Source organism: Magallana gigas, chromosome 2 (assembly GCF_963853765.1).
Source record: "Magallana gigas chromosome 2, xbMagGiga1.1, whole genome shotgun sequence".
NCBI lineage: Eukaryota > Metazoa > Mollusca > Bivalvia > Ostreida > Ostreidae > Magallana > Magallana gigas.
Window position 1 is genome coordinate 3,265,437 of NC_088854.1, and position 26,400 is coordinate 3,291,836.

General features: G+C 33.5%; 2 protein-coding genes across 2 annotated transcripts in view; one reads left to right on the forward strand and one right to left on the reverse strand.

Annotated features, from left to right (window-relative positions):
- Positions 1-16,787, forward strand: part of LOC105320771 (heparanase) — a 19,947-nt gene extending 3,160 nt beyond the window's left edge. Inside the window, exons 6-10 of the mRNA XM_034446996.2 lie at positions 369-569; positions 700-814; positions 3,145-3,257; positions 3,493-3,630; positions 16,327-16,787. Coding sequence (XP_034302887.2) covers positions 369-569; positions 700-814; positions 3,145-3,257; positions 3,493-3,630; positions 16,327-16,483 — 724 coding nt within the window. The 3' untranslated portion in view covers positions 16,484-16,787. The remainder of the gene's footprint in view (positions 1-368; positions 570-699; positions 815-3,144; positions 3,258-3,492; positions 3,631-16,326) is intronic.
- Positions 16,788-17,472: 685 nt separating this feature from the next.
- On the reverse strand, positions 17,473-23,540 carry LOC105345408 (quinone reductase). The gene is made up of 3 exons (XM_011453540.4): positions 23,268-23,540; positions 20,117-20,356; positions 17,473-18,957 (listed from the first exon to the last, which is right to left on the reverse strand). Exons 1-3 carry the CDS (start codon positions 23,392-23,394, stop codon positions 18,707-18,709), a joined length of 618 nt encoding a protein of 205 aa, XP_011451842.1. The 5' UTR covers positions 23,395-23,540; the 3' UTR covers positions 17,473-18,706.
- Between the last annotated feature and the right edge of the window lie 2,860 nt (positions 23,541-26,400).

A 26,400-nucleotide genomic window follows, 5' to 3' on the forward strand; every position in this document is an offset into this window, starting at 1 on the left:
GTTGATCCAGATGTTTAAACTTCTTTCAGTTACTATATGGATGAAGCCACTGCTTCTGTACAGATCTTTGTTGATCCAGATGTTTAAACTTGTTTCAGTTACTATATGGATGAAGCCACTGCTTCTTTCAGTTACTATATGGATGAAGCCACTGCTTCTTTCAGTTACTATATGGATGAAGCCACTGCTTCAGTACAGAACTTTGTTGATCCAGATGTTTAAACTTGTTTCAGTTACTATATGGATGAAGCCACTGCTTCTTTCAGTTACTATATGGATGAAGCCACTGCTTCTTTCAGTTACTATATGGATGAAGCCACTGCTTCAGTACAGAACTTTGTTGATCCAGATGTTTAAACTTCTTTCAGTTACTATATGGATGAGGCCACTGCTTCTGTACAGAACTTTGTTGATCCAGATGTTCTGGATGGGCTCCAGGTAGAAATCAATCATGGTAATGACGCAACCAGAAAATTCACCCATGGCAAACAGCTGTGGATAGGGGAGACCAGTTCTGCCTGGAATGGGGGAGCCAAGGGGCTGTCAGATGGATATGTGGCAGCGTTCATGTGAGTGTCAAAACAACCTTTTCACCCTTTATGAGGAGCATGTGTGTAACCTTGCTTGTTTGTCTGTGAAGATGTAAGACAAACTAGAGGTTAAACTGTTTCCTGGATGATGACTTTCTTTTTCACCTAGGTGGCTGGATAAACTTGGTCTTGCTGCAAAAAATAATGTTGGTGCTGTAATACGCCAGACATTTTACGGCGCTAACTATGGACTCATAGACCATGTGACTATGGAGCCTAACCCCGTATGTTATTATTAGAGATATGAATTTAAAGTGGAATAACACACCTGGAAAGGGTCACTCAAATTAACAGGAAATTTTTTGATAATGAAAGATATAATGATAAATAAACTTTACAAATATCTAATAAGCGAAAAATTTGCAGTTTGGAGATAAAAAATGAATATCTAATATAATTATTCCAGTAAGTAAAAACAAAAGCTCCTGCGGGATTCGAACTCAGGGTGTGCGGATTGCAAGTCCGACACTTTATCCACTCGGCTATGTAGTAAGTTACATGTTTCAGTCCATAAAATCCTCTTAATAGAACGAAATGTCATTTTAATCAGCGGTCAGCCATTTTGTAATGATGTGTTATTCCACTTTAACAGGAAATAGTGTTCTTAAATCATTTACACTTTGGCCTCTGTGGAAGCAGTTTTTATGATTACTGTAAAAGTGGTTATTTACACGTGGGGGAAATTTACACTAGTTACACGTTAAGCTTAAATACCCCACCAGTGCATAAAATACAATGTGCCTCACCAGGTATAGTAAGGAAACTCAAAACTTTAGTGAGGTATATCATGCATCCATTTATTTAAAACCCACGCGTATTGTTTGACCATAGAAAACGCGTACTTAACAACCAGGGTAAACAACCACTTTTACAGTTATTAGATATACATTTTTTATAATTTATGTTATAATTATACTTTCATGTTAAATACTGAAACCTGATTGGTTTAGATGCAGTTTATTAATCCATTCTATTACACTCAGCGTTAGCAACCACACTTGGAAACAATTAACACAACGAATTAATGCATGCGCGTAAATTATGCGTGTACGGTTCACAGTAAAATTCATGTCATTCCTATTTAAAAGTTTTCTTTAAAATTAAGACATTCAGATTAATGAATAAAATAGTGCCTGTTTGGAAGGGTAACTTTTAGGATTGTCATCCCTCGTAAACCATTGTCAACATTTGCTTTGCCTCGGTTGACAATGGTTTTCTAGTTACTAGTTTCTATAGTTTAATGTTAACTGTTGCCCTGCCAAACAAGCACCATTTATATAATGTAATTGTTTGTGTGAGCAGCATTAAAGTGTATTACTGTATAAATAGTGCCTGTTGGTAACAGTTGAAATATACTTTATTATTTTTTTATACTGAATGTCTTAATTTTAAAGAAAACTTTACTGCTTTTATATAGGAATGACGTGCATTTTACGGCGAATTGTACAGTACACGCATATAAAAATTTGCTGTGGGACCATGAAGATAGTATAATACATACATAACTGTGTTTGTCTCCATGGGTACACAGGAAAAGAGTTTAAAAACTACTTTAAAACATTTAAGAAATGAACTCAATTTTTACCCAAGTTATACGAGTATAAAATGCGTTGGGGCAATTTATGCTTTATAATCCGCAAAGCGGATTATAAAAAGCGTAAATTCTTCCAACCCAGGTTATACAAGTATAACTTGGGTAGATATTGAGTTCATTCCTTATAATTTAATTTTCTGTAATTTGCTGTACAAATTGAGTCTGTTTTACTTTTAAAGATGATATTAATCTGTTCAAAATTTAAACGTAATGTCAAGCGGATTAGTACGTTTTGACGTTGGTACATTGTGACGTGTCTTGTGATGTGCAAACCAGGTTATTCAAATCTAACTAAATTTTTCTATCCAATCAAATGCCGCGTTACAACCAGAATTAAATTATTTTAAAATATTACAGCAAAGATTACTAGCTAGCTAGTATCTATCAGCACAAAACAACAGTTTGGTGTGTACATGTATAAACCAAAGTACACTTCATTAACCATTTTATCCGATTTTACATGTTTTATGTAGGGTTTGTTGGTTAATGTAAATTTCTGATGTTCATGATTATGAAGTGACCTCCATTATAGCTTTTTGGTCAACCTACATTTACAACTTTCTCTAATTGTTTAAAATTATTTGTTGACCTACATTAAAGCGATATGACGCTTCAATTTTCATGTTGACATTTTTTTTATGAAAATGTTTATTCAACTAAAATGACAAAAATATCATGGCTTTTAAAATTCTGTTAGCCATATTTTTGTGTGAAAAGTCATTATGAAGCATAATTGGAACAAAATTGAATTATTGTCATCCTGTAAAAAACTGATTTGCTATATATTTCTTAGAAGAGAAATCTTTCTTTTGACAAAAATTAATGATTTTTTCAAATCTTATTTATCATAAAAGGTTAAGTTACATGCAGACTTATCATACTAACAGGCTTTTGCAGCAAAATGAAATATTCTAAAAAATACAGCTCATATTGCGTTAACCATTTTCTCTGATTGTATAGGACTACTGGTTGACCTACATTTACAAAAAGCTAGTGGGGGACTATGTTTTCCAAACGGATTCATCAGATGAGAGGAGAAGAGTGAGATTCTATGCTCACTGTGCCGCTGAGGGGTAAGAATCATACTGCAGGCTCCGAGTACACTCTCCACACACGTACAGAATTCAATCATTTCATTCTATAATCATCAAATAGAGTTAAATTTTTGGAATGTGATTATGATAAAAGAACATATTAAATGGGTATGAAGGCAATAGTCATTTTGTCAGCCGAATGTTGTCTGTGTTATGTCATACAATATCAGATAATATCATATAGTGTATAATAACAGGTAAGGTTGTACTGTAGATTTCCCCCTGGGAGCCTTGCTGTATATGGAATGAATTTGTTCAGCTCTAATGTAACACTAAAGCTGACCGGGGTGTTAGATACCTCACAGATGAAGGTCTACCTTATGTCAGCACCCAACCAGAATCTCCAGTCTAAGTAAGTTCTGCTGACTCTAGTACAATCTCCTAACTGTTTGTTGCATTAATATTTAAATTACTCTTTTTGTCGTAATAAGCTTTTGCACTTTTCTCCATACAACAATTTTTAGCTCACTGAGACAAAGTGGGGGGGGGCTTATGCTATACCCTCTGCGTTGGTGTCGGTGTCCGGACCTGGTTAGTTTTTGTTGAAGGTCCTGTATCTAGGTTATTACTTGTCCTAATTCACCAAACTTGCATGTGTGATGCATCTTGACCTTATACGGACTTAAAAGACTTGGATGCTGAATCTGGGCCATGAATTTCAGATGCTGGAGGAGGTTAAGGTTTTTGGTGCAGGTTAAAGTTTTTGGTGTAGGTGCACTTTGATAACAATTTCTAAGTTACTACTGGGCCTAACTTCACCAAAATTACATCCAGTTGCATCTTATGATACTGGTGCACCATACGGGCTAGAATGTTGAATCTGAGCCATAGGTTTGGGATGCTAGAGGAGGTTAAAGTTTTTGGAGCCATTGCCCTCTGATGATTATATTTTAGTTATTACTGGTCCTAATTTCACCAGACTTGCATGGATGGCCATGGTGCATCTTATGATACTGATGCACCTGACAGGCTTGAATGCTGAATCTGAGCCATAGGTTTCGGATGCTGGAGGAGGTAAAGGTTTTTGGAGCAGGTCACATGTTTAATAGACAATAATACTATTTCCTCCATTATCAAGGATGCTAAAAAATATATCTTAGTTATTACTGGTCCAAACTTCACCAAATGTGCATGGATGGTGTGTCTTATGATACTGATGCACCTGACATGCTTAAATGCTGAATCTGAGCCATAGATTTCGGATGCTGGAGAAGATTAGAGTTTTAAGAGGTTGTTAAAGTTTTTAGCTCACCTGAGCTGAAAGCTCAAGTGAGCTATTCTGATCACATTTTGTCCGTCGTCCGTCTGTCAGTCCGTCTGTCTGTCCGTCTGTCCGTCTGTAAACTTTTTACATTTTGAATTTCTTCTCTAAAACCGCTTATCCAATTTCAACCAAATTTGGCACAAAGCATCCTTATGGGAGGGCGAATATAAATTGCAGAAATAAAAGTCCGATCTGTATTCAAAGCGGAGAAAACCTTGAAACTGTAGAAAAAGGGGGTGCATTTTTAAAAATCTTCTTCTCAAGAACTACCGAGTCCAATTCAACGTAGTTTAGCATAAATTATCCTTATGGGAAGGAAAATATAAATTGCAAAAATTAAGTGATAATTCTGTTTCAAATCTGAGTTATTACGAAAATAATAATAAAGGAAAGGCGTGTTTCAATCAGTTTAATAGCTTCGGGCTCGGCATACGGTAAAATGGGTAGGCAAGACTTGGCCTGAGCAAAACAAAAGATTGGCAGGTATTAATCTGCCAATCTCATTAAAATTTCGGGATATTTGATGGACCAGTATATTTGTATTCGCTGTAAATATTGCTGCAAAATAATGCGTATTTGGAATTGACGATTGCCGATCTGCCCCGGCTTTTATTTTGCCACGGCCCGGGTTTGCATACCCGTTTTACCAAGACTTGTATTCCATACTTCTAAAAGGAGGTTCTTTGTTTAAATCAGCCATGACATTATACGAAAAAGGGTCGATCTGACTATGATGAATTTGCTTGCTATGCAAATATGAAGGGAAATTTTTGAAACATGCAAAATATATTTTTGCCGATTTTGTGAAGTAAATTAAGGCTAAATATTTCAATGCGGTAACAGTTTTCACACATGACGTTAGTGTTAGCTTGTTCCGATTTTCGTTTCGTTTTCATTATTTATGCTTTGTAACCTGGGAACTATCGTCTGTATTTCGTGATTTTTACGTATCAAATCAAACAGAGACTGCGGTAAATCAAACAGTTAACTGTTTACCTGCGCAAATTAAGCAAAATCTGATGTATCAAAAAAGTACTGAAATACAATTCATTCTATCGGTAATCCGGCATTATCTTTTGCGTAATGGTAGATTAATGCAATAGGTTTTGTTGAGATGCTCGGCATTTTCTCGAGTTTGTTCAGTTTAAATAGAGTTTGATATCGCTGACGAAAATATGTAGGTATATACATGTATATATCTGATTCATTTTGAAAAAATAAATTGTGTTCTTTATTTGTTATAGTGCATGTTTCTTGTGTTTAATTGTTTACAATTTCTATTTACTAACCATATTTGAGTGTTAAGCTTCGAATTATGAGCAAGATACAGAGATTTGCTCACAATTCTATGTTTGTACACAGATCTTAAAAACTAAAGATTAAAAAAGTAAAAAAATTGGTCAATATTTATTAAGAAAATTTTCAAAGTCTGTTCTTCCAGAAACCAACTTTAACAACCTATTGTATTGTAAACTTGACCTTTTTTCGTCATTATTACTCCTACTGTACATGTGATCCTTGACTGTGTTTGTGTTCATTGGTATAAACTGATTTTGAACCTCAAATACCAGTGAAATGGTCTTGAGTGAATAAAAGAATTGAAAATCTTAGGCCATTCTTTTTTTCCATTTTAAATGCTGAATAGGAAATACCAAGTTAAAAATCTTAAGCTGAATGTAATAAACTCATGTGAACAAAATATGACTCAAACCTAAGCGAACTGTGAGCTCTGTATCTTGCTTATAATTCTAAGATTGACGCTGAAATTTTGGTTGAACATTAAAAATTCTATATGAATTAGAGTATGTTAAATACTTGTACAAACAAAATAAAAGAATGATATTCTGTATATACCTACTCTCTGGGGCCCCCTCTTTATACAATAAATAATGTGAAATCTACATCAATTTTGATAGTTTTTCAGACACGAGTAAATAAAAACGACGTCTTTGAAACAGTTTCCATAGTTCTGACACATTTCTGTTGCGGGGATAAAGTAATTATTGCTATTCCTAAGAAAATATCACAGCAGAAAATTATCCTGGTTTGTACGCAAAGTAAATAACAGTCATTTAATTATAATGGAGAAGACAAATAAAATTTTTGAATGTTTTTAATTTGAGGAATTGAGCACATTGAGGTACAATTTTCTTCTTCACATTTATCCCTGTAGGATTTTTAAAATAAAAAACAATAACTATTATATTTTTTTAAGAATACAATAACTAGTAAGTTGTTGATGAAACAAATGTACCTATATGCTCTCATATAGTTTGATCGCTTTACAAAGTGGGGGGGGGGGGGGGGGCAGAACGAAAATATAGGGAATTGGAAGTTAACAACTTAACAGTGTACCCCTACCAAATGCTTATTCTGATAAAAAATAGTATTTCATGAAGGTTCAATGTCAAAGATTACGTGTATGCAAAAGTAAGTGTAAAATTCGAATTCTTTACAATATTTATTTTTTGTTATTCTACCGATGGACCATATGGCACAATATCTTTTGAACGCCCATTGTTGCTCAGGTGAGCGATGTGGCCCCATGGGCCTCTTGTTGGAGCAGGTGCCCTCTGATATTTATATCATAGTTATTACTTGTCCTTACTTTACCAAACTTACATGGATGATCTGTCTTAATAATTATGATACTAATGCACCTGGCAGGCTTAAATGCTGAATCTGAGCCACAGGTTTTGGACGCTGGATGAGGTTCAGTTTTTTTGGAACAGGTTACATGTTTTATAGATAAAAGCTTGCATAGTTGATTTAACTATTATATAATTGAATCACAGAAATAGCTTCAGATGCAGAGCCTGATCTCCATTATCAAGGATGCTAAAAAAAATCTCTGTTTAGCATATTATCTATGAACACATTGAATCAGTTTACCTTGTTTGCCAAGAGTCATTTGGTCAAATATTTGTTAACAAATATATGACTCAAGCTTTGTTTACATGACAATGATTTCTTACCTCTGTATCTCTCTTTTAACTTGACTTCTAGCATTCAAAGTTTGGTCAATCATTCAAAATGAGCAAGTCAACCATTTTATACATAAAAAAAGAAAAAAGAAAAATTTTGATCTAAAATTGTTTCCAAATCCCTTTAAATGATATAATATGATTTTTATGATATAGTATTGTATGATTTGAATGATTACACTATTGTTTTATATGAAACAATATTAAATTATTTTCATGCATTATAACGAATTCTATCATTGGTTCTTTTGATATCACGTGTCAAAGTAAAAAAATGCGAATTGACCTGTACTTTCAAAAAATAAGCTTTAAAAACTCGGATTGACCTGTACTTTCTAAATATAGATAAGGGAAATTTTGCTCTAATGTTAAAATGAATTTGATTGGCTGGCGTGATTCACCCCAACCAATCAAAATTCTCTCCGCGTAAACGTTAAAGTCAAAGGTCGTTTTGACAAATAATATTTCGCTCGGTCGATCCATAGTTATATCGACTTCACAGAAAAGCATATCGACCGAGCACGAAGTGCTCGGTCGATATGCTTTTCTGTGAAGTCGATATATCTATAGACCAATCCACACTTTACAAAAGTTATGTCCCTTGGCCGCCATCTTTGGGGAAAAACCCATATATTTCTCACAGTAGCCTTTGTAGTTTGAAAAGTTGCAACTTCGTCATTTGACATTAGAAATCCGTTTCCGCTGTGAATTTTGATTGCCCCATGTTGGGGCAACCCACACATCGAAGGAATAAATTAAATTCGAACAGATTTCTTCACAGGACGCCCAAATATTTGGTTGCATAAAGAAGGGAAAAGTTGTTTTTTTCCCTTTTGACCTTTGGGTTGACCCTGCAAAAGAGCAGTACCGCAGTTACCGTGAAGGGGTTAATATGATATTGAATGAATTTTTAGACGGTGGCTATAAATAGCCACGGTCTATTGCTACGGTCCTGACCGGAAGAGTATTTCTCACGGGGACCCTAGCGGATAAGGAACGATAACTCTGTTAGGTACATGTATTCAGTGTTACAGGCAATGTTTTATCTATGTGTCGATTTCAGTATGAGAATTAATTTTCATCCTATCAGATATTTTAAGCATTATACATGTAGCTGCTAATTATTTTGTACATACATTTATATAATGTATGAAATTAACATGTGTTTTATTCTAAATGAGCCGTTACCCTGTTTGCTTACGCGGTATTAATAATTTAAGCACCAACTGTCAGTTGTGACGTTTAACTCTGTATCAGGACTGCATTAAAACTATATCACTGCAATAATTTGTCAAGAGATCTCACAATAATTGTTTCTTGTTTTTTTTAATGATGTCAGAAACACTATTTAAACTGGTTTGCCATTTCATATTTCAGCAATGTAAATATGCTTCATCGATAAATTCAGTAATTTTCAACGCATTAGTTTTAGTTGAGGCAGAATATTTATTTTGTTGTTGCTTATTTCAAAGAATTCACAACAGATACTGACAATGAATATTACATATAAATTACATTTTATTGAACTTCAACCGATCAATGGCACACTTTCTTCTACAAGTGTGCATGTGTTTTCAAACACACAAAAACTATTTGTACCTCACTCAGTCTGTAGAAACATTATTTTTATTACAGGCACTTCTATATTTATCAGACAATATTTACTACTGATGTTGACGCTTTACTTGCTGCTGACTTTCTTTCAAACACGCTAATCGACGTCGGATTGTAAAATTCGCGTGCAAATCGAGTCGCCATTTTACATGTATATAAACTACATTTTACGATGTTTCGAAGATTTTCAGTTCAGATTTTTGTAAGCAAATAAGGGATTAAAGACATTCGCTGTAAAACGTCTTATAATGGATTTCACGGCGTGTCATTGATCAGCTCGCGTATCTCTAATTTGCAGCAGGGACGTATATACTAGTATATACGTCCCTGTTTGCAGCAAACGCTAGCGTTTTTGTGAGAAAAAAGAATTGGTTCAACTCATGCGATATTCCATATACATTTATGGTACATTGTGAACGGTAATGTAAGATTAGCTGCAGAACTGTAGCTCTCCGGGAAAAAAATATTGACAGACCATATTTCTTCCCCGGAGAGCTACAGTTCTGCAGCTAATGTAAGATATGATAATTTTGTTAACTAAACAGTTTCTGTTGATTTTTTTCACAATGAACTGAATAACGCAATTCGATGAGCGAAGTACAAATAGTGACTTTAATTCATATGCGCCCGTCCCTGCTAAATGTATTAAGGAAGGAGTCTTTTCTGGTTTTCGTCTTGTCAAACGTAAATTTGATTAATTGTTCATTAAATCAAGATGAAAGGAAATTAAAATAGTATATTTTTCTTTCTTTTTTACTATCATACAACTTGGCATAGAAAAATGTAATCAATGTTTAGAGTGGAACAAGGACTATATTTTTGGCGTAGGAAAATATCACATGTTGCGCAATTCAGAATTGCTGCAGATTATATATATATAATGAGTCTGTTTTAGCATTTTAAAAACAATAACAATAATGTTGGATTTTTTTTTACTAATGTGAACTAATAATATGATACTTGGGTTTCAGAATATGTTTTTAAAATATGATTTGCCTATCAAATAACATTTTTATAAGCTTTTTAAAGCGCCCATTCTATACATTGATTTTTGTGAAAAAATCACTAAAATCAGTTTTTCTCTCTTATGAAACGGTCAATATATTAGCTTTTCTGTCAATTTATATCTTTATATAAAGTCTTCATAATACATAGAAATTAGAAATATTTTATTATTGGAAGCTTAAAAAAATAATCAAAATTTCTTCAAAATTTAAGAAAATTAGAGGAAATGCGGGCTAAGCAATATCAATTTTAGTATAAATATTTATTCCAATTTAGTAGTATAAGCTTATAGACACTCTCATGGTCTATGATTTCATTGAAGATTTGAATCTTCAAATCTTAAACAAATGTCTACAGAACTTTAAAGAGCTACACTTATTTTTATCACTCTTTACGTTGAGGAAAAAGGTAGTGACCTTGACCTGACCTTTATCCAAAAACACAAAGGTAAAATTTAATTAAACTGATAGAATCATTAAGTAATATGATCCGTTTGACTGTGTCAAAATTTCATGCATTTCTTATTATAAGAAGTATGTTTGATAATAAAAAGACTCCTTCCTTAAGGTTTTGGGGGCATTTTTTCCACTAACAGATAACATATTTACATATGTACGTAAACATCGCCCCGTTTGTTCTCAAATAATTTTTAACTCGCAAGTACAACTTCACTATGAACTTTTTTCGACATTTATTTCCAAGTGTTAGCATTTTGTCAACATGCATTTACAAATGATGCGCCAGTTTGTAATTGTCGACTCGCAATTGAAATACACACCGGTTAGAAAGTGTCATCACTTAACGCAATGCTACATCGGCTGTAGCGTATACATCCATGCTATATTTGCAATAAATAATGAATCATGAAGGCCAAAAAAATGTGCTTCATAGATGACTGTAGAATTCTGCTGAGCTACAGAACTATAGCTTTCCGAAAATATTGCCGGGATTTGCGAACCCTAAATCTATTGTCTAGTACATGCAAAGAATAAAATCAAAGAATGTGGATGAATAAGGCGTGTAAAATGCCTATATGAGGAATGATTAGATACGGCAAAATTAAAATATCATAAAAGCTGATACTTTTTTTTTAAAATAATTAAAAATAATGTATATTTAACGTAACATCGGGTTGTAACCTTTAAATATTTTAAATACTTGCAATATATTGATTTAAACTGGCGCGTGTGTGTCAAAATCTCCAAATAATGTACTTTTTATAACTTCAATGCCTTTTCTTTCATATAGTGAATCTGAGCTTCATATTTTTTGTCACAGTCTAAATGTGGTTTAATGGAATTTAAACCGATTTTACTCAACAAAATTGTGGACAGATGACCCACTACAGTTCAAAAATGTCATTTTGTAGCTCAACAGTTGAACGTTTTAGAAATATAATACAAGTCCGTAAATTCGTGGTTAGCTTCTCATATAGCATTTAAACAACTCACTTTGTTGTGAATGAAATGGCTCAGTGGTTAGAACTTCTGACATTAGGACACTTTATAGAACTTGGGTTTTTGGGTTGTGGGTTCGATACCACCAAAACTTAAAGATTTATTTTTTTTTTCTTATCGTTTTTTTTAAAATATTTCAAACTGATTATAGTTAGAAATTACCATTTTGTAAACTAGTATTATAACATATCAAATATATTTAATTGAAAAAATGATAAATTTGAAAATGTTTTTTACGACTTTAATAAATGGACAGTTGCGCAACTCATTCCCACATCTTCTTTATATACACAGCTGCACGGTCAGAAAACGTGCGTTCAACTTGAATTTTGTTTGTTTCGTGTTTTTAAAAACTTATTTTGTATAATTAATCAATATTTGTTGTAAGTTTACTAGAAAAGTTTAATGTAGCAAGTAATTTATGCGTGTTAAAGTGTACTAAGAAGCGATAAAATATACATGTGACTTTCGCGAATTCATTCAAATGATTTGAATAAATATATAGCTAAATACAATAGAACAAATGTTTAAAACGTTGATTAATGAAACTGCCGCGACTGAATATTGTATGATATTTTTTTTTCAAACTTTCATTCACTTTCGTTGTGAGCAAATGGAAATATTCCACTAAAGTCGAAGATAAAATATTGATTGACTCTTCTGTTTCATGATGACGTGCATTCGAAAGAATACCAGTTTTATCAAACAGGTTCTTGTAAACCCATTCCGTTTTCTTTACACCTAAATGTATTAACTGACTATGAGGACAAATGCAAGTGTGATGGTTCACAAGACTGCAACTTTTTCCTCGTGGAGAAATTGAGGGAAAATGCTGTCGAGAGGGACAATTAACATACTATATGTATGCCCAAATAGTTAGTAAAAATAAGTATTTTATCATACCAAAGCTGAATTTATTCTCGTTACTTGGGAAATCTACAATATATTTAAAGCACAATAGTCCAATCCACACATTTCAAAATTTGTTCCCCTTTGCGGGGTCAACCCAAAGGTCAAAAGGGAAAAAACCAAAATTCCCCTTCTTCAAACAATCAAATATTTGGGCGTTCTGTGATGAAATCGCCTTGGATTTGATCTATTCATTCAATATGTGGTGGCAACCCACATATTTAATGAGTCACTCTGGGGCAATCAAAATACATAGTATTACCGAAAACGGGTTTTTAATGTCAGCTGATATAGATACTAACATATAGATACAAAATATAGATACAATTTTCTATACTACAAAGGCTACTGTGATAAATCTTTGGGTTTCCACCAAAAGATGACGGCCAAGAGACACAGCATTTGTAAAGTGTGGATTGATATCACAGCTACGATTTCCACAGAATCATCCATGTAGGAAACTCACGACCAGTTGTGCGAGTAAGCGTTAAGTATAGTACATGTATACGATACTGGCCGCGGTTTTCGACATCAATAATTGTCATGCATCACTCATTGTTACATGTAATATGCCATTTTCAAACGAAGCCACCGTCTAACAGTACTTTCAGTACTTTGATTTTGTACATTATGATATGATATTGTATCATGATATTGTTATGAATAGTAATGTATATCATGCTACAATATTGTATAATATGATATTGTATTATATGATATTGGCATACATATTATTTTATTATACTTTCATGTTAAATACTGAAATGTGATTGGTTTAAGCAAGGGTTAAGGGTTAAATGTGATTGGATTGAGCAGTTAATAATCCGTTCTATTACCCTCAGCATTAGCAACAAACTTGGCAACAGGTAATGTAACGAATTGTTACATGGGCGTAAATTATGCGCGTATGGTTTGTCGTAGAATTCAACTCATTCCTTCAAAAGAACAGTAAAGTTTTCTTCGAAGTTAAGACTTCAGTATAATAAAATAAATAGTGCCTGTTTTGGAGGATAACAGTTGAAATTGACATCCCTCGAAAACCATTGTCAAAAACAGGCACTATTTATATAATATCACATGAAATTGCATAATAAGTTATTGAATATATAATATTGCTCCGCCCGCCTTCTATGGACTTAACCGACCCCACAAATTTCTGTATACAGTCAGTAGCAAACGTAATAAGTAATAACATGATATTGTATTATATAATATATAGAGGATATATATATTTAAGAAATAAAGTACGAGTTATCGTGAATGTTGCAGAATAACCTCCGAGGTTGAGAAATGTTGTTTTGAAATATAAAAGCCGAGGCGTTAGCCGATGCTTTTATATTTTAAACAACATTTCGAGACCGAGGAGATTATCCTACAACATTCACAAAAACAAGAACTTTATTTCTTTTCTACTAACAGCCCAGTATTTCTACAGATCGTTTCTTCTATAAAGAGACGATCTAGGTCATTTTGACGACTGTTCCGTGTAACCCCAGCGGTTATGTTAGTAATGTTTACATGTGTATCGATCAAAGGAATTACATGCAGACGACAGAATTTTTTCTTGGGATTTTTAATACTCTTCACTTATTTATAAAATATCTTTGAGTTATATTCCTAATATCTTAAGGGCAATTTAATACGATTATTACTACTAAACGTTATATATTTTATGTAAAATGTGCTAGGGAGGTCCTATGAACAACCGCATTGATCTCTTAAATATAAACATTTGAGGCAATACACATCGTTTTGACTGGAACTAATACGTGAAATTGACATGGTTTTAAAAAATTTTATGGGTTGAAGTTGTACTTTCATGACCAGTGCGAGACAAATAGGTATTTCTGATCTGATAATTTACTGATGACGTTCGTGGTTTACTGGAGAATTATGTCCGCGGCATCTCTTTGATCTCCCACAAAAGAAGGGATAGGAGGTTGTATACTTTATCACTCTAGAAATAACAAGAGGCCTATGGGCCACATCGCTATACTAGAAATAATAAAATCAAGACAATGAATGAGCAGAATAGATCCTGTATTAAAAAAAAAATCAAATTTTTCTACATATGTTCTTATGTTGAGCCCCTTTTGTAACTAGATGATTTCATAGTTATGTCACATATTGTACATTGCCATTCTCAAAAAGATCTTAAACAACTGTTATTTACATCTACCAAGTATTATTCCCTCTATTTCTTATAGAAACTTATAGTTGATTCATAGTACTATAGAAACAGCCAGACTGAAATTTACACGCCCCATTTATCGATTGGTCGAAATCTACAGCAGCTGAAACTGACAAGAAACTGACAGGACTGAAATTGATCATTACACGCCCTGCACGAAATAATCATGATGATGTCAGACTCATGGTCTCACTGGAGACAATTTGGCTGTTTCTCTTACTTTACGTATTGTACATACTCTTGAAGGAATATTATTAATTATGCTTGTATACACTACTTAATTTGCAGAAAATTTAATCCAAATCATACACTTAAATTTTTGATTTTTAAAAACAAATTAATTTAATATCAACTGGAATTGGAATTTAAGCTACTTTTTTGTATTTAATTTGTTCACGACAAATTTTTTCGTAAAAAATTGCTGTATGAAATTCCGAAAAAAATTCTCAGAATAATTACATGTGATCCATTCGAACTAATAAACCTTGGGACCTTTAAACCTTCGGAATAGAGGGCCTTCAGAATAATGGGCCTTTGAACTAATGAACCTTCTGACTACTGGACCGTGACCGGAAGAATGTTAAAATTTTTTTTCTCAAGAACCACTGCGCCAAAAATACCATATTTCCCACAAAAAATTGTATATGTAGTGTAGATTCTTAAGTGTAAAAATCGTGACCCTCAGACCAAAACTGGGGCCCCAGGGGTTCAAAGTTTAACGTAGAAAATATACATAGGAAAACTGTTTAAAAATCCTTTTCTCGGGAACAACAATGCTACAATTTGTGAGATTGCTATGCATGCAACCTTGGATAATGTAGATTCAATATTTCTTAAAATAGTGACCCCTGGACTGATACTTTGGACCCAAGACGAGTCCAAGGTTTAACATAGAAGTGTATATAGAAATCTTCTTCTCGAGAACTACAATGCTTCAGTTTGTCAAATTACTACGTAAGCATCCAGAAATAGAGTACATGTAGATTTAAAATTAATAAAGCTGTGACCAGTCACCCTCGATCTAATACTGGGACCTCAGAATTTAACATAGAAATATAGAAGGAAACTATTTAAAAATCTTCTTCTGATTACAATGATTCAGTTTGTGAGATTACTATGCAAGCTTCCTTAAATAATGTAAATTCTAAAAAAAATAAAGTTGTGACCTCTGGACTAATACTAGGGCCTCAAGAGAGGTTCAAAGCTTAACAGAAATATATATGGAAAATGTTTAAAAATCTTTATCTTGAGAACTAAAATGCTACAGTTTGTGAGATTTCTATACAAGGATCCTCAAATAGTGTAGACTTTAGATTGTTAAAGCCAATCATAATCCCTGGGCCAATACTGGGGTCCCAGAAAGGGGTTCAAATTTAAAATTGATTTAGCATATGCTACGAAATAGAATGTTACGAGAAACTGTTGTTCATTTGAGCGATGTGACCCATGGGCCTCTTGTTCTAATTACAATTATTTTTTTTTTTTTAATTTAATTAACATTATTGATTTCTATCTAATTTCAAAATCTGCCAGCATCGCCATTTTAAACCATTCCTTTTTTGTGCTATATGCATTTGACATTCAATCAGGTCATATATTTTTCACTCTGTTGTTTGTTTTACAGATTAGTTTGTTTAAATGGTGATGTGTTGAAGATGACCGCGGATGACCGCTTGCCAGACATCACTCCTGTCTCTATGAATGACTCGGTAGAAATGCCACCGTATTCCTATGTGTTTATTATTTTAACAAGAGCTAATGTCAATCAGTGTACGAGGTAACAAATATCGTCTCTCCCTGTATCGGTCATTAATGTTTTGTCCCTTTCATCAATTACTGGTCTTCACTATTCACTATCATAGTTAACCCTCTAGTTAAGGATCCTGACATTAATCATACAGAGTCCTCTTATTCAGAAAATGGACCAATCATCACAAGTATTGATTCATTCATTATCTCCTGTACTGTTAATAAGCTTATCATGTATAAGCTTTTTGTTTTTCTCTGCATTGCTTAAATATTTTGTCATTATCAGTAGGCATCATAAATTATTTCACAGGTGCCATTTTAACTTTTAGAATTTTATATCTATAAAATATACGATGTTTCCGTATGGAGTACAAATCATGTTGAGCTACTTTGAGATTTCTCCAATCGGAGTGTATACATATTACTTGTTTTCGAGCTGTTTTTATATATTATATTCATAGTCTGACACTACGAATCATATCACCTATATTGTGTTGTATGTGCCATATATATAGGGTTAGGCCCTGTGTTGTTTTTCACCATGCCTTGCCATGTACATGTACATATGACCGAGGAACACATCGTCTCTCTCCGTTACACATCGTCCTTTTGTCTCCGTTACCCTGGTAACATCAAAACTCACTCAAGATACATATCAGACAGGGTAAAATCAATTAGCTCACACTACTACTCTCACCAAAGTGTACATGTTCGACATTATTTTTTAATCAATTTGGACCCTTTTTAACTTTGGTCTTTGCTTTCTTTTCCAATTATAGTTACCAAGCTTCGTTTAGTTATAAACACCTCCCTTCTGTCACCATGTTTTGTAATGTCAATCTGTTTTCTTGCAACAGTACACATGTATTCTCCAAAGCCGGGTCAATTATGTCATAAATATTTTAATATTATTGTACTTTTTTATGTCTTGAATAATAATGAAATATACATGATGGATATCAAACTTCAAAGTGTCAAGTGCTGTTTATTTTCTATGTACTATAGAAACAGCCAAAAATACTAGTAATAGGCCACTTCATGATTCACCGCTCATCCGACGAAAATTTGGAATAAGGTCTTTTAAGTAGATGTTACTTCAATCATATCTGATAGACATTCATAAATTTATGAATAATATAATTTGACGCTTGAAATATTTTAACAACTGAGGCAAAAATAATCTTAATTTTCGCAGGACGGGAATGTTTAGTTTCCCTTTAAATTTATCAAACACCTTTTGCAAATATTTTTTTTAAATTCTTGGAATATGAAAGAAAAAGTAAAAGAGTACTTCAATTGCTTTCATCAATATAATTATGAACAGTTCCAATACTATGTTCTATTTGAGTCGGCAGTTAATCTCCAAAATTGAACCACTTTTCTGTGAATCTCTAATGTGTGCATTTCTCTGGGCTTTCGTTGGCAAATGATTTTCAGCGTTTAAAAAAAATTGTTTGGTCCCTGGTTTAAAGCGATGACCAAGGAGCAAACAAATTCACATCAGATCTAATCTGCCTATTTAAAATACACAGGCATTTCAATTGTGATCGCGTTCTTTTTCATTAAGGTAAAATATTTGTTTTTTGGGAGTTGATTTTAATCAACTCTCCTATGCAGTTACTCAGACAAACCGAAAGTGAAACAGTGTTTGGACCTCAGCACAAATCATTGCTGCTGACAAGACTTAGTTCTTGAAAATAATTGATAAATTCGATGTAATGTATGCTAAAGCATTGTTTTTCAAGGAAACTTATTTATAAATACCTTGAAAATAGTCAGATTTTAAATGGTACGAACAGTTTAAATATTTTTTGTAGTCGTATGTATTCCTACGCCAGAGTTCAATTTAGTCTCCGTAAATCCTTGTCGGAGATTTACGGTGTCAGCCGAGCGTTTGATTGACTAGACTAGAGTTCAATATTGCTTGGATCCATACAATTTTCGAGAAATATTTTTATTACTGATACATAGTTTGATTGAATTAATTTTATCTTTAAATATTATTTAACATGATTCATATGGGTGTTTCTCGACATTCTTGTCGAAGTCCAAAAATTCATATTATAAAAATGGCGTAATTCAAATTAGAAACTACATGTACCTGTCATGCAAAATAACATATCATTGATTTTAAAATAGATAAACATCGACGAAATCAACTCCCGTCAGTTCTTCAGTACTTTGATTTTTTTCTATCGCTCTGACGCAACACTGCAGAAAAGACAACTTTCAAATCACAAACAAAATAGATGACACTAGCTCCCGAAGAAAGATGAGACCGGAAGTTCAGCACACTTCCGGTGATTTCTGACGGCGGTTGCCGCCCACACAAGCTGATCTAGCATTGGCTTCACATCTGTGTTCAGTTTATCATCGAGTGCATTCCCATCGTCATCGAGTACATTTTGTACGTACGGTATGGCGAACATTCTTGACACACAAGGACACGCGAGAATTCCCAGAGTGGTCCTTAGAGCTATAGCCGCACCCAATCCCCCATAGGTACCTGAAATAACACAGGATAATGATTTCAAGAACAATATTTTTAGAGGATGGTTTTAAAACCTTTATGCTCAATGTAGGACTGAGAACTGGACACACCAACACCTTGAATCGATATTTGAATTTGATTTCTTCACCTGAATGTTATCCCTATGATAATGATACCTAACAAATGTTACTTATAGAAGAGAATCAAAGTCACACACAAGGCCACTGCCTTAAGTACATGGTTATGTCAGGAGTAGCCAGGGCACTTTAGTTTTCTATTATTAACCATGACGAATTTTCCTATAATTCTAATCAACGACTTTTCAATAAGAAGTTGAATAAATTACAACAAGCAACCGTTACAATACTATTTTGCTATGTTATAATGGACATATTAAATTTACAAATACATAATAATTATTCCATATCAAGTTTGATAAATTTTTATGTAACTTATCCTATGTCGCTATACGTGTCGCCCTAAATTGGCGTGTCGTAACTATACTTTGTCCCGAGTTTTCGCTTCCATCACTTTTCGCTTGATATTTCAATAATAATAAATACCTTTGTGCTCAAACTATGTTCATCCGCTAAATAAATATGAAAAATGATCAGATTATCTGTTTTGTAACGCCCCCTCCAACGCTTCAGGTTTCAATACACATCCCAAAATAGAAAGTCTACGTGGGTTTTGCATTGCACCAGCCAAGAAATTGCCCGGATGATAACGTTGAAAAATTGCGCGAGGTGTCTCGAGTACTTCCGAATGGAGAAAAGATGTTTCCAATTGCAAATCTCCGTAAGAAAATTTGTTTCGTTTATAATTGAAAAGGATAATTTGTCAAAGAAGATATCTTGGATATTTTCCATTTCATCGATTTCAATTGTACTTCTTTCACCGGTATGTGTTTTTTTTAATTAAAAATCATCAAAAAGTGATGGAACCAATAACTTGGGGCATACTATAGTATACATACGTCGATTTTAGACAACCTCGTTGCAAAAATGGAAATGGAATGGAAACCTTTTATTTAAGAACAAATTAATAAAATAATATCAAGTACAATTGACTCCCGTCTAATTCTTCCTTAAAAGGAATCATATTTCTACATGTATGTTTAAAACTTGAGTGATTGGCGCACGGAAGGCAAGTTCAGACCCAAAAAGATACCTACCCTGTGAGTAACACGTGATACCACTTGGCTTAAAGCCAAAGGCACTGTCGGGGAAGGCGTCCAAGAAGTTCTTGAGTGACGCAGGGATACTGTTATTGTACTCCGGCGTAACCACAACAATGGCGTCAACTTCTTGTATCGTCTTCTCGCAATCTACCAGGATCTGAGGGGCCCCGCTTCGGTCCGGTCCGTAAAAGTGTACTGGTTGCTTGACCGTTGGAAAGTCCATCTCAAGTAGATCTGCAAAATTTGAACATGATCCCTTCGTGAGACAAATAATTTGAAAGTTTCTCATTTATCAGGGAGGTTATTCTGTTTAAGGAAATAAATCTTTTTAAAATCTTTTTTAACGGTCAAGTTAAATTAATTTGACAATAAGTTTTACATGAAAATTTCAGTTTCAATCAAATTGTTTTTCAATTTTAATTGAGGAAATTCCAAATCATCTGTCCACAAAATATCTATATAAACATGTTTATAAGGTGTCTTCCCACTTAACTGAAATTCTGAATTTTCTATGGGTGACTGATTTTAGCTAAGTGGGAACGTTGCACAGGTAAGGGTGTCAAAGATCAAAGGAAATTAGTTACAGGTGAACTATAGTCTGTTCAATTATTGACCTTAGGTACATTTTTAATTAAATGAAAAAATAACAGACACATTTTCAAGATTATGTTTTAAAATAAAAAAAATTAATTAAATACATTTAATAGATGTGAATTTTAATAATTAAAAAGGGTTTGTTTTATGATTCTTCTTGGAATTAATTTTATTTTATTTAAAATTACTCAATATTCATAATGATTCTTTTGAGTGATGAGAAGGTAAACAGACATAGTTGCATTAAAAGGGCATGGTCACGATTTTGGTCAAAGAGGATGTCGCACTTCCTATGCTAATTTTCCCGAAAGAAGTTGCAGATGAAATGAAAAAATCAAAGTAAATGAATTTGATGTAATTTTTGTTGTTGTTGCAACGTTGCATATAAAGCAGTGTAGAATTTTATCTAGAAAGTTTGTATTACCATTTTAAGAACATTTTATAAATTTGATTTTTTTAATCACATGAAAAGGTTATGTGGATAGATGATTTAAGAATGTTAGAATAAAGTTACTGAAACGCTAGATAATGTAATATTTTGCATGCGTGCATAATTTTTTTTTCAACATTATTACTGTGTGAAGTCCCCGTTATTAACTTGCATTACAAACATTTTCTTCTTTACAATGGATTTTAAAACAATGCACGTAGCAATGTAGAAAGTTGATTCCCCCCTTTTATGAAAAAGGATCTGTTGATTTCAAAGACACATATACAGGTTGTTATAAGCAACCCCCCCCCCCCCCCCCCAAAAAAAAAAAACAACAAACAAACAAACAAACAAGAAAACAAAAAATCATTAAAAAGTATAAATCGGCGATGAAGCAATAGGTTAATGAAAATATGTACGAATAAAGTTCCACCTTTTTATCTAGGCGTTTATCTAGGGAAGATTATATTTACAACTCTGACGGTTTTGAAGAGCCAAAATCATATTTATCCATGTAGCTCAAAAGAATGACAATAGAAATCAAATTGATATATGTTAACATCAGAATACATAATATATGGTCATCTTCCTTTTTAATTTATTTATTTTTAATTTTATTTTATTTATTTAATTTATAGATATGAAACCTTTCAATAATTGATAGTTCTTAACATTTTTATAACACTGTAAATCCATATTATCAAGAATTTCTAAAAGTATATCACAAGTGAATTTTATACCGGTAGTTCACACCTAAAACAGACTATACTCAGTGCTCACTCAGGTGTGAAAATCACAATTTTAGCTAGGTGGGAATAAGAATGTCAGAATTATAGCTACGTGGGAATAAACCGTTTATAACATGCACACACGATTTGAAACTGTCACTTGTTTAGTGCCTTCTTAATCCTGGTTTGATCGAAGATCCATTCTATACCATTGTTTACAAAACTATGACGAAATGATCAGACAGCTGGCGAGGCGACCAATCTCCGGACTTAAAACTTTTGATGAAAGTATTAGATACAATAGAAATTAAAAAAAAAATTGTAGCAGAGCTTATTGCAGCCTTGAAAGAATACAATATTCATTGTATGAAGTGCAAAAAGGAACCCATAAAGCCAATATCAGACATATCTCACGGATTCTTGATTGATTAAATTTCTAGATGACAAAACATATAGCAGCTATACAAGAATATCACTGAAGACACCGTCAACTGGATACAAAGACAGGAGAGGCGATCACAGGGCATCAGAGGTGGCAAACTGAACCATGAAATTTCTTTTTTCCCCTCTAGGGTGACGGTGTGATCAATAGTGACATGTTTGGGGAATAGTGTGAGAAACAAGTGTGAGTGACAACACAAGCTTTCACAACACAATGGGCCGTCCATTAAAGGAAATGGCACATGAAACATGGCATCGGCTTCCTAATCCAAAATCACGCCCACAGCCCTTATGCGGAAAAACTTTCATAGGTTGCAAATAAGGCTGATAAACGGTCACGTGAGAGTAATCGATATCATGATTAAAAACTGATGTTATGCACTTTTACTTGAAAACTAGAGTGTGGCAGTCGAGATACGTGTTACAATATACATGTACCATAAAGCTTCTTTAAATTAGATTTTGATTGTGGTATTACCCCCGCCCCCGCAAAAAACAAAAAACAAAACACAAAAACTAATAACCATTCCAACCCTACCCCTCCAAATAAACAACAAAAAACAAAACCAGAAAAAAAAACCAAACTGATGACCAAACAGGTTTACAGTTTAAAATTGTGTTTGCAGACAGATTACAGAACTTGCCCGGGTCAATCTGTTCAGTGGCCGAGACTGTTTTTCCATATAAAGCGTTACAAAGGGATTTCAACTAATCCGAAAATTAACGCGCTTCTACACAGCATGGTATCAAAGTTGGGGACACTTGTACTCTATATTAAGCATACATATGCGCTACTGTCCGTTGTGATATACACACACAAAAAAAAAAAAAAATAAATAAAAAAATAAATTATAAAGTTAGATTTTCCAGAACTTCAGAAGTAATAATTTTGATATCGAAAACTAAATTTCTTTACTGTCTGAATTTTGAATTGTAACACTAATTTGCCTACCGTAGAAGATCACCTCAAGGTTTCGGGTGGCCAGCGCTTTCTTCATAAACTTGGCCACTTTGAGCCCCTGTCTGCCGTCTCGGATACTTCCTAGAACCAACAGCACCCTAAGTTTGTCGCTCGCCATCTTGCCAGTATCTGGGTCACTCCACCCAGCTCGACAGGAATACTGAGAGTGTTAGCTGTGAACAACACAGTGTAACTACACACGGCTCTCTCTCTCTCCCTCGCTCTCTGAATTTTTTAACGGTTAAGTAAGTTTTCAAATGATCCTACAGTACTTTCTGACATATTTTATTTCTTAATATAAAATCTGCAATATGACGACTTTAGACGTCATATTGCAGATTTTATTTTTTAAAGAAATAAATGTCAGAAAGGACACTACAATAAATTCGGTAATTTTAACACTGTATGACGAAGCAATAAATAGGAAACACAGACTCAATGTTATGAATTATTTTGTTGTTGTTTGATCGGTGAAGTATATATGTGTAATAAAGAATGCGCAGGTCAAATATTTATTAAATAATAAATGAATATTAATATACAAATTGAAAGTAACGTAATGTCTGTTAAAATGTCTGTAATTTAATATTAATAGTTAAATTGCTAAAAATTACATGAAAGATATAAAGGAATCATTTTTTGAATCATATGAATGGTCGGGCAGGCGCGACCAAACCTATATAATATCAATGGTCGGGCAGGCGCGACCAAACCTATAATATCAATGGTCGGGCAGGCGCGACCAAACCTATACTATCAATGGTCGGGCAGGCGCGACCAAACCTATAAAAAACCATAAAGCGAATGATTCTTTATTCCTTAATTAAAAACAGTGTGTTCAGTTTTATTGATTCAACATTTTTAGTAGCCCCCATACCTAGCATTTTGACAGTTTATATTTTGTATAGAATTAATCAACTCATTGATACAACATATATTCACTCTTGTTATTCATTTATATGGCATGTAAATAAGCACAAGTAGGTATCAGGGTCAGCTCAACCATACCTACGCTTGTCAATTTGAATGTGGAAATAAATACAACATTTCCACATGGACCCTACTCAGACTCTGTCCGTTCACATTGGTATCATTGCCGTCAACAAGTCGACCATCTTTTTTATTACTCACCATTTTGCATTGTGTCATTGAGGTAGCAATTATTTGTAACCTATACGTGCTAACAGTCGATAAATACCCGAAGAGAATCACACAGAATATGATAAGAATCCGCTAATCATTTGATATATATACGTGTACCAACAGATATACTTAAAAAGGGATCTAGAAATCGAATAACGTTTGAATCAACAAAAAGCGAAAAAGAGGAGTCACCTGTACGCGTTGAATCAGGTTGATTATCATGTCCTTTGTCTATTGAACATGATGTACGATATGAAACATATTTATATCAGGTATTGATCAAATCTTCAAAGTTTTCGATGTAATAAAAAAACTACCCACTTTACTCAGACCACATGGACCGCTATCATACTGTTACATATAAGTTACCGGTGTTATATAGTGCCCTTTCCCCCTAGCCATCTTTCCCCCGGAAAAATGGTTATATAGCCGCCCCCCCCCCCCCATCCCCTGGAAAAATGGCTATATAGCAGTTTTCCCTCTATATATAATAGTAGAATTCCCCCCTTTTTACATTTAGGTCATGTTTATGGCGGACCATTCGTGGCAACAATTTGCAATAGCTGATATGATACTAATATCTAATAATAAAGGATAATAATGGCATGTATTAATACTTAGTATTAAATACACTGTTTTTTCACTCTGATATAAACAAAGGCATTTATTTCACCTTTTGTTACACCTTTTTAGAACACCTTTTATTCGGATTTCGGAATACCTCGATTTTTTCCCCTCTAGTAGATGCTTATCTACAGTTTTGATTTTGACGTTTTTAACAGAACACGTCAGAATACATTTGAGTGAAAATGCGCCGACTTGGAACTTTAATTTTGCCATATATTATTATCTATGTTTAAACTCCTCCCAGGAAACTAACAGACCAATTTTTAAATTAATTTTGTAAAGGAAGGAATAAGAAGAAGTTGAAAAGTATTTCCTCCTTCGTTTAAAAGTCTATAGCTTTTACATTAATACTGTTAAAATTGACGATCCTAATATGCATGATAATATATTTCTACTTCTAAATATCAAACGAAAGACAGGATGGAATAAAATGATGAGAAATTGAAATGTTTTACTTCGACTGATGGGGTTCTAGATCGAGGGTAAGGGGTATTATCATAAGAATTGAATATGTATAAAATGCATGTGTAAAGTTGGTATTTACAATTATGGTTTTAAGTCACGCATATTCATATTCATGTTTTAAGCACATTTTTCCTTACGAAAAGCAGGTTTTATGATGTAAACAATTTTTAAAAAAATGAAATGGCATCACAACCAGAATAAAGTCGGTATCTTTGCTGGTTACCTCGGAAAATGTGAAATGGAGCCTAAACTAAACTTAAGAAATAAAGTACGAGTTATCGTGAATGTTGCAGAATAACCTCCGAGGTTGAGAAATGTTGTTTTTAAATATAAAAGCCGAGGCGTTAGCCGAGGCATTTATATTTTAAACAACATTTCGAGACCGAGGAGGTTATCCTGCAACATTCACGAAAACAAGAACTTTATTTGTATTCTACTAACAGCCCAGTATTTCTACAGATCGTTTTCCTAAAGAGAGACGATCTAGGTCATTTTGACGGCTGTTCCGTGTAACCCCAGTGGTTTTGTTAGTAATGTTTACATGTGTATCGATCAAAGGAATTACATGCAGACGACAGAATTTTTTCTTGGGATTTTTAATACTCTTCACTTATTTATAAAATATCTTTGAGTTATATTCCTAACATTTTAAGGGCACTTTAATACGATTATAACTACTACACGTTATATATTTTAAATGTAAAAACACGCAGTGAAGATGTGCTAGGGAGGTCCTAGGAACAGCTGCATTGATCTCTTAAAAAAAACATTTGAGGCAATACACATCGTTTTGACTGGAACTAACACGTGAAATTGACATGGTTTTAAATTTTTTACGGTTTGAAGTTGTACTTTCATGATCATTGCGAGACAAATAAGTATTTCTGAT

Coding starts and splice junctions, on each gene's coding strand:
- LOC105345408 (XM_011453540.4), bottom strand. CDS start 23,394: ATGGCGAGCGACAAACTTAGGGTGCTGTTGGTTCTAGGAAGTATCCGA. Junction 20,357..23,267: donor CCTTGAGGTGATCTTCTACG/GTAGGCAAATTA, acceptor CAAATTTTGCAG/ATCTACTTGAGATGGACTTT. Junction 18,958..20,116: donor TATCACGTGTTACTCACAGG/GTAGGTATCTTT, acceptor GTGTTATTTCAG/GTACCTATGGGGGATTGGGT.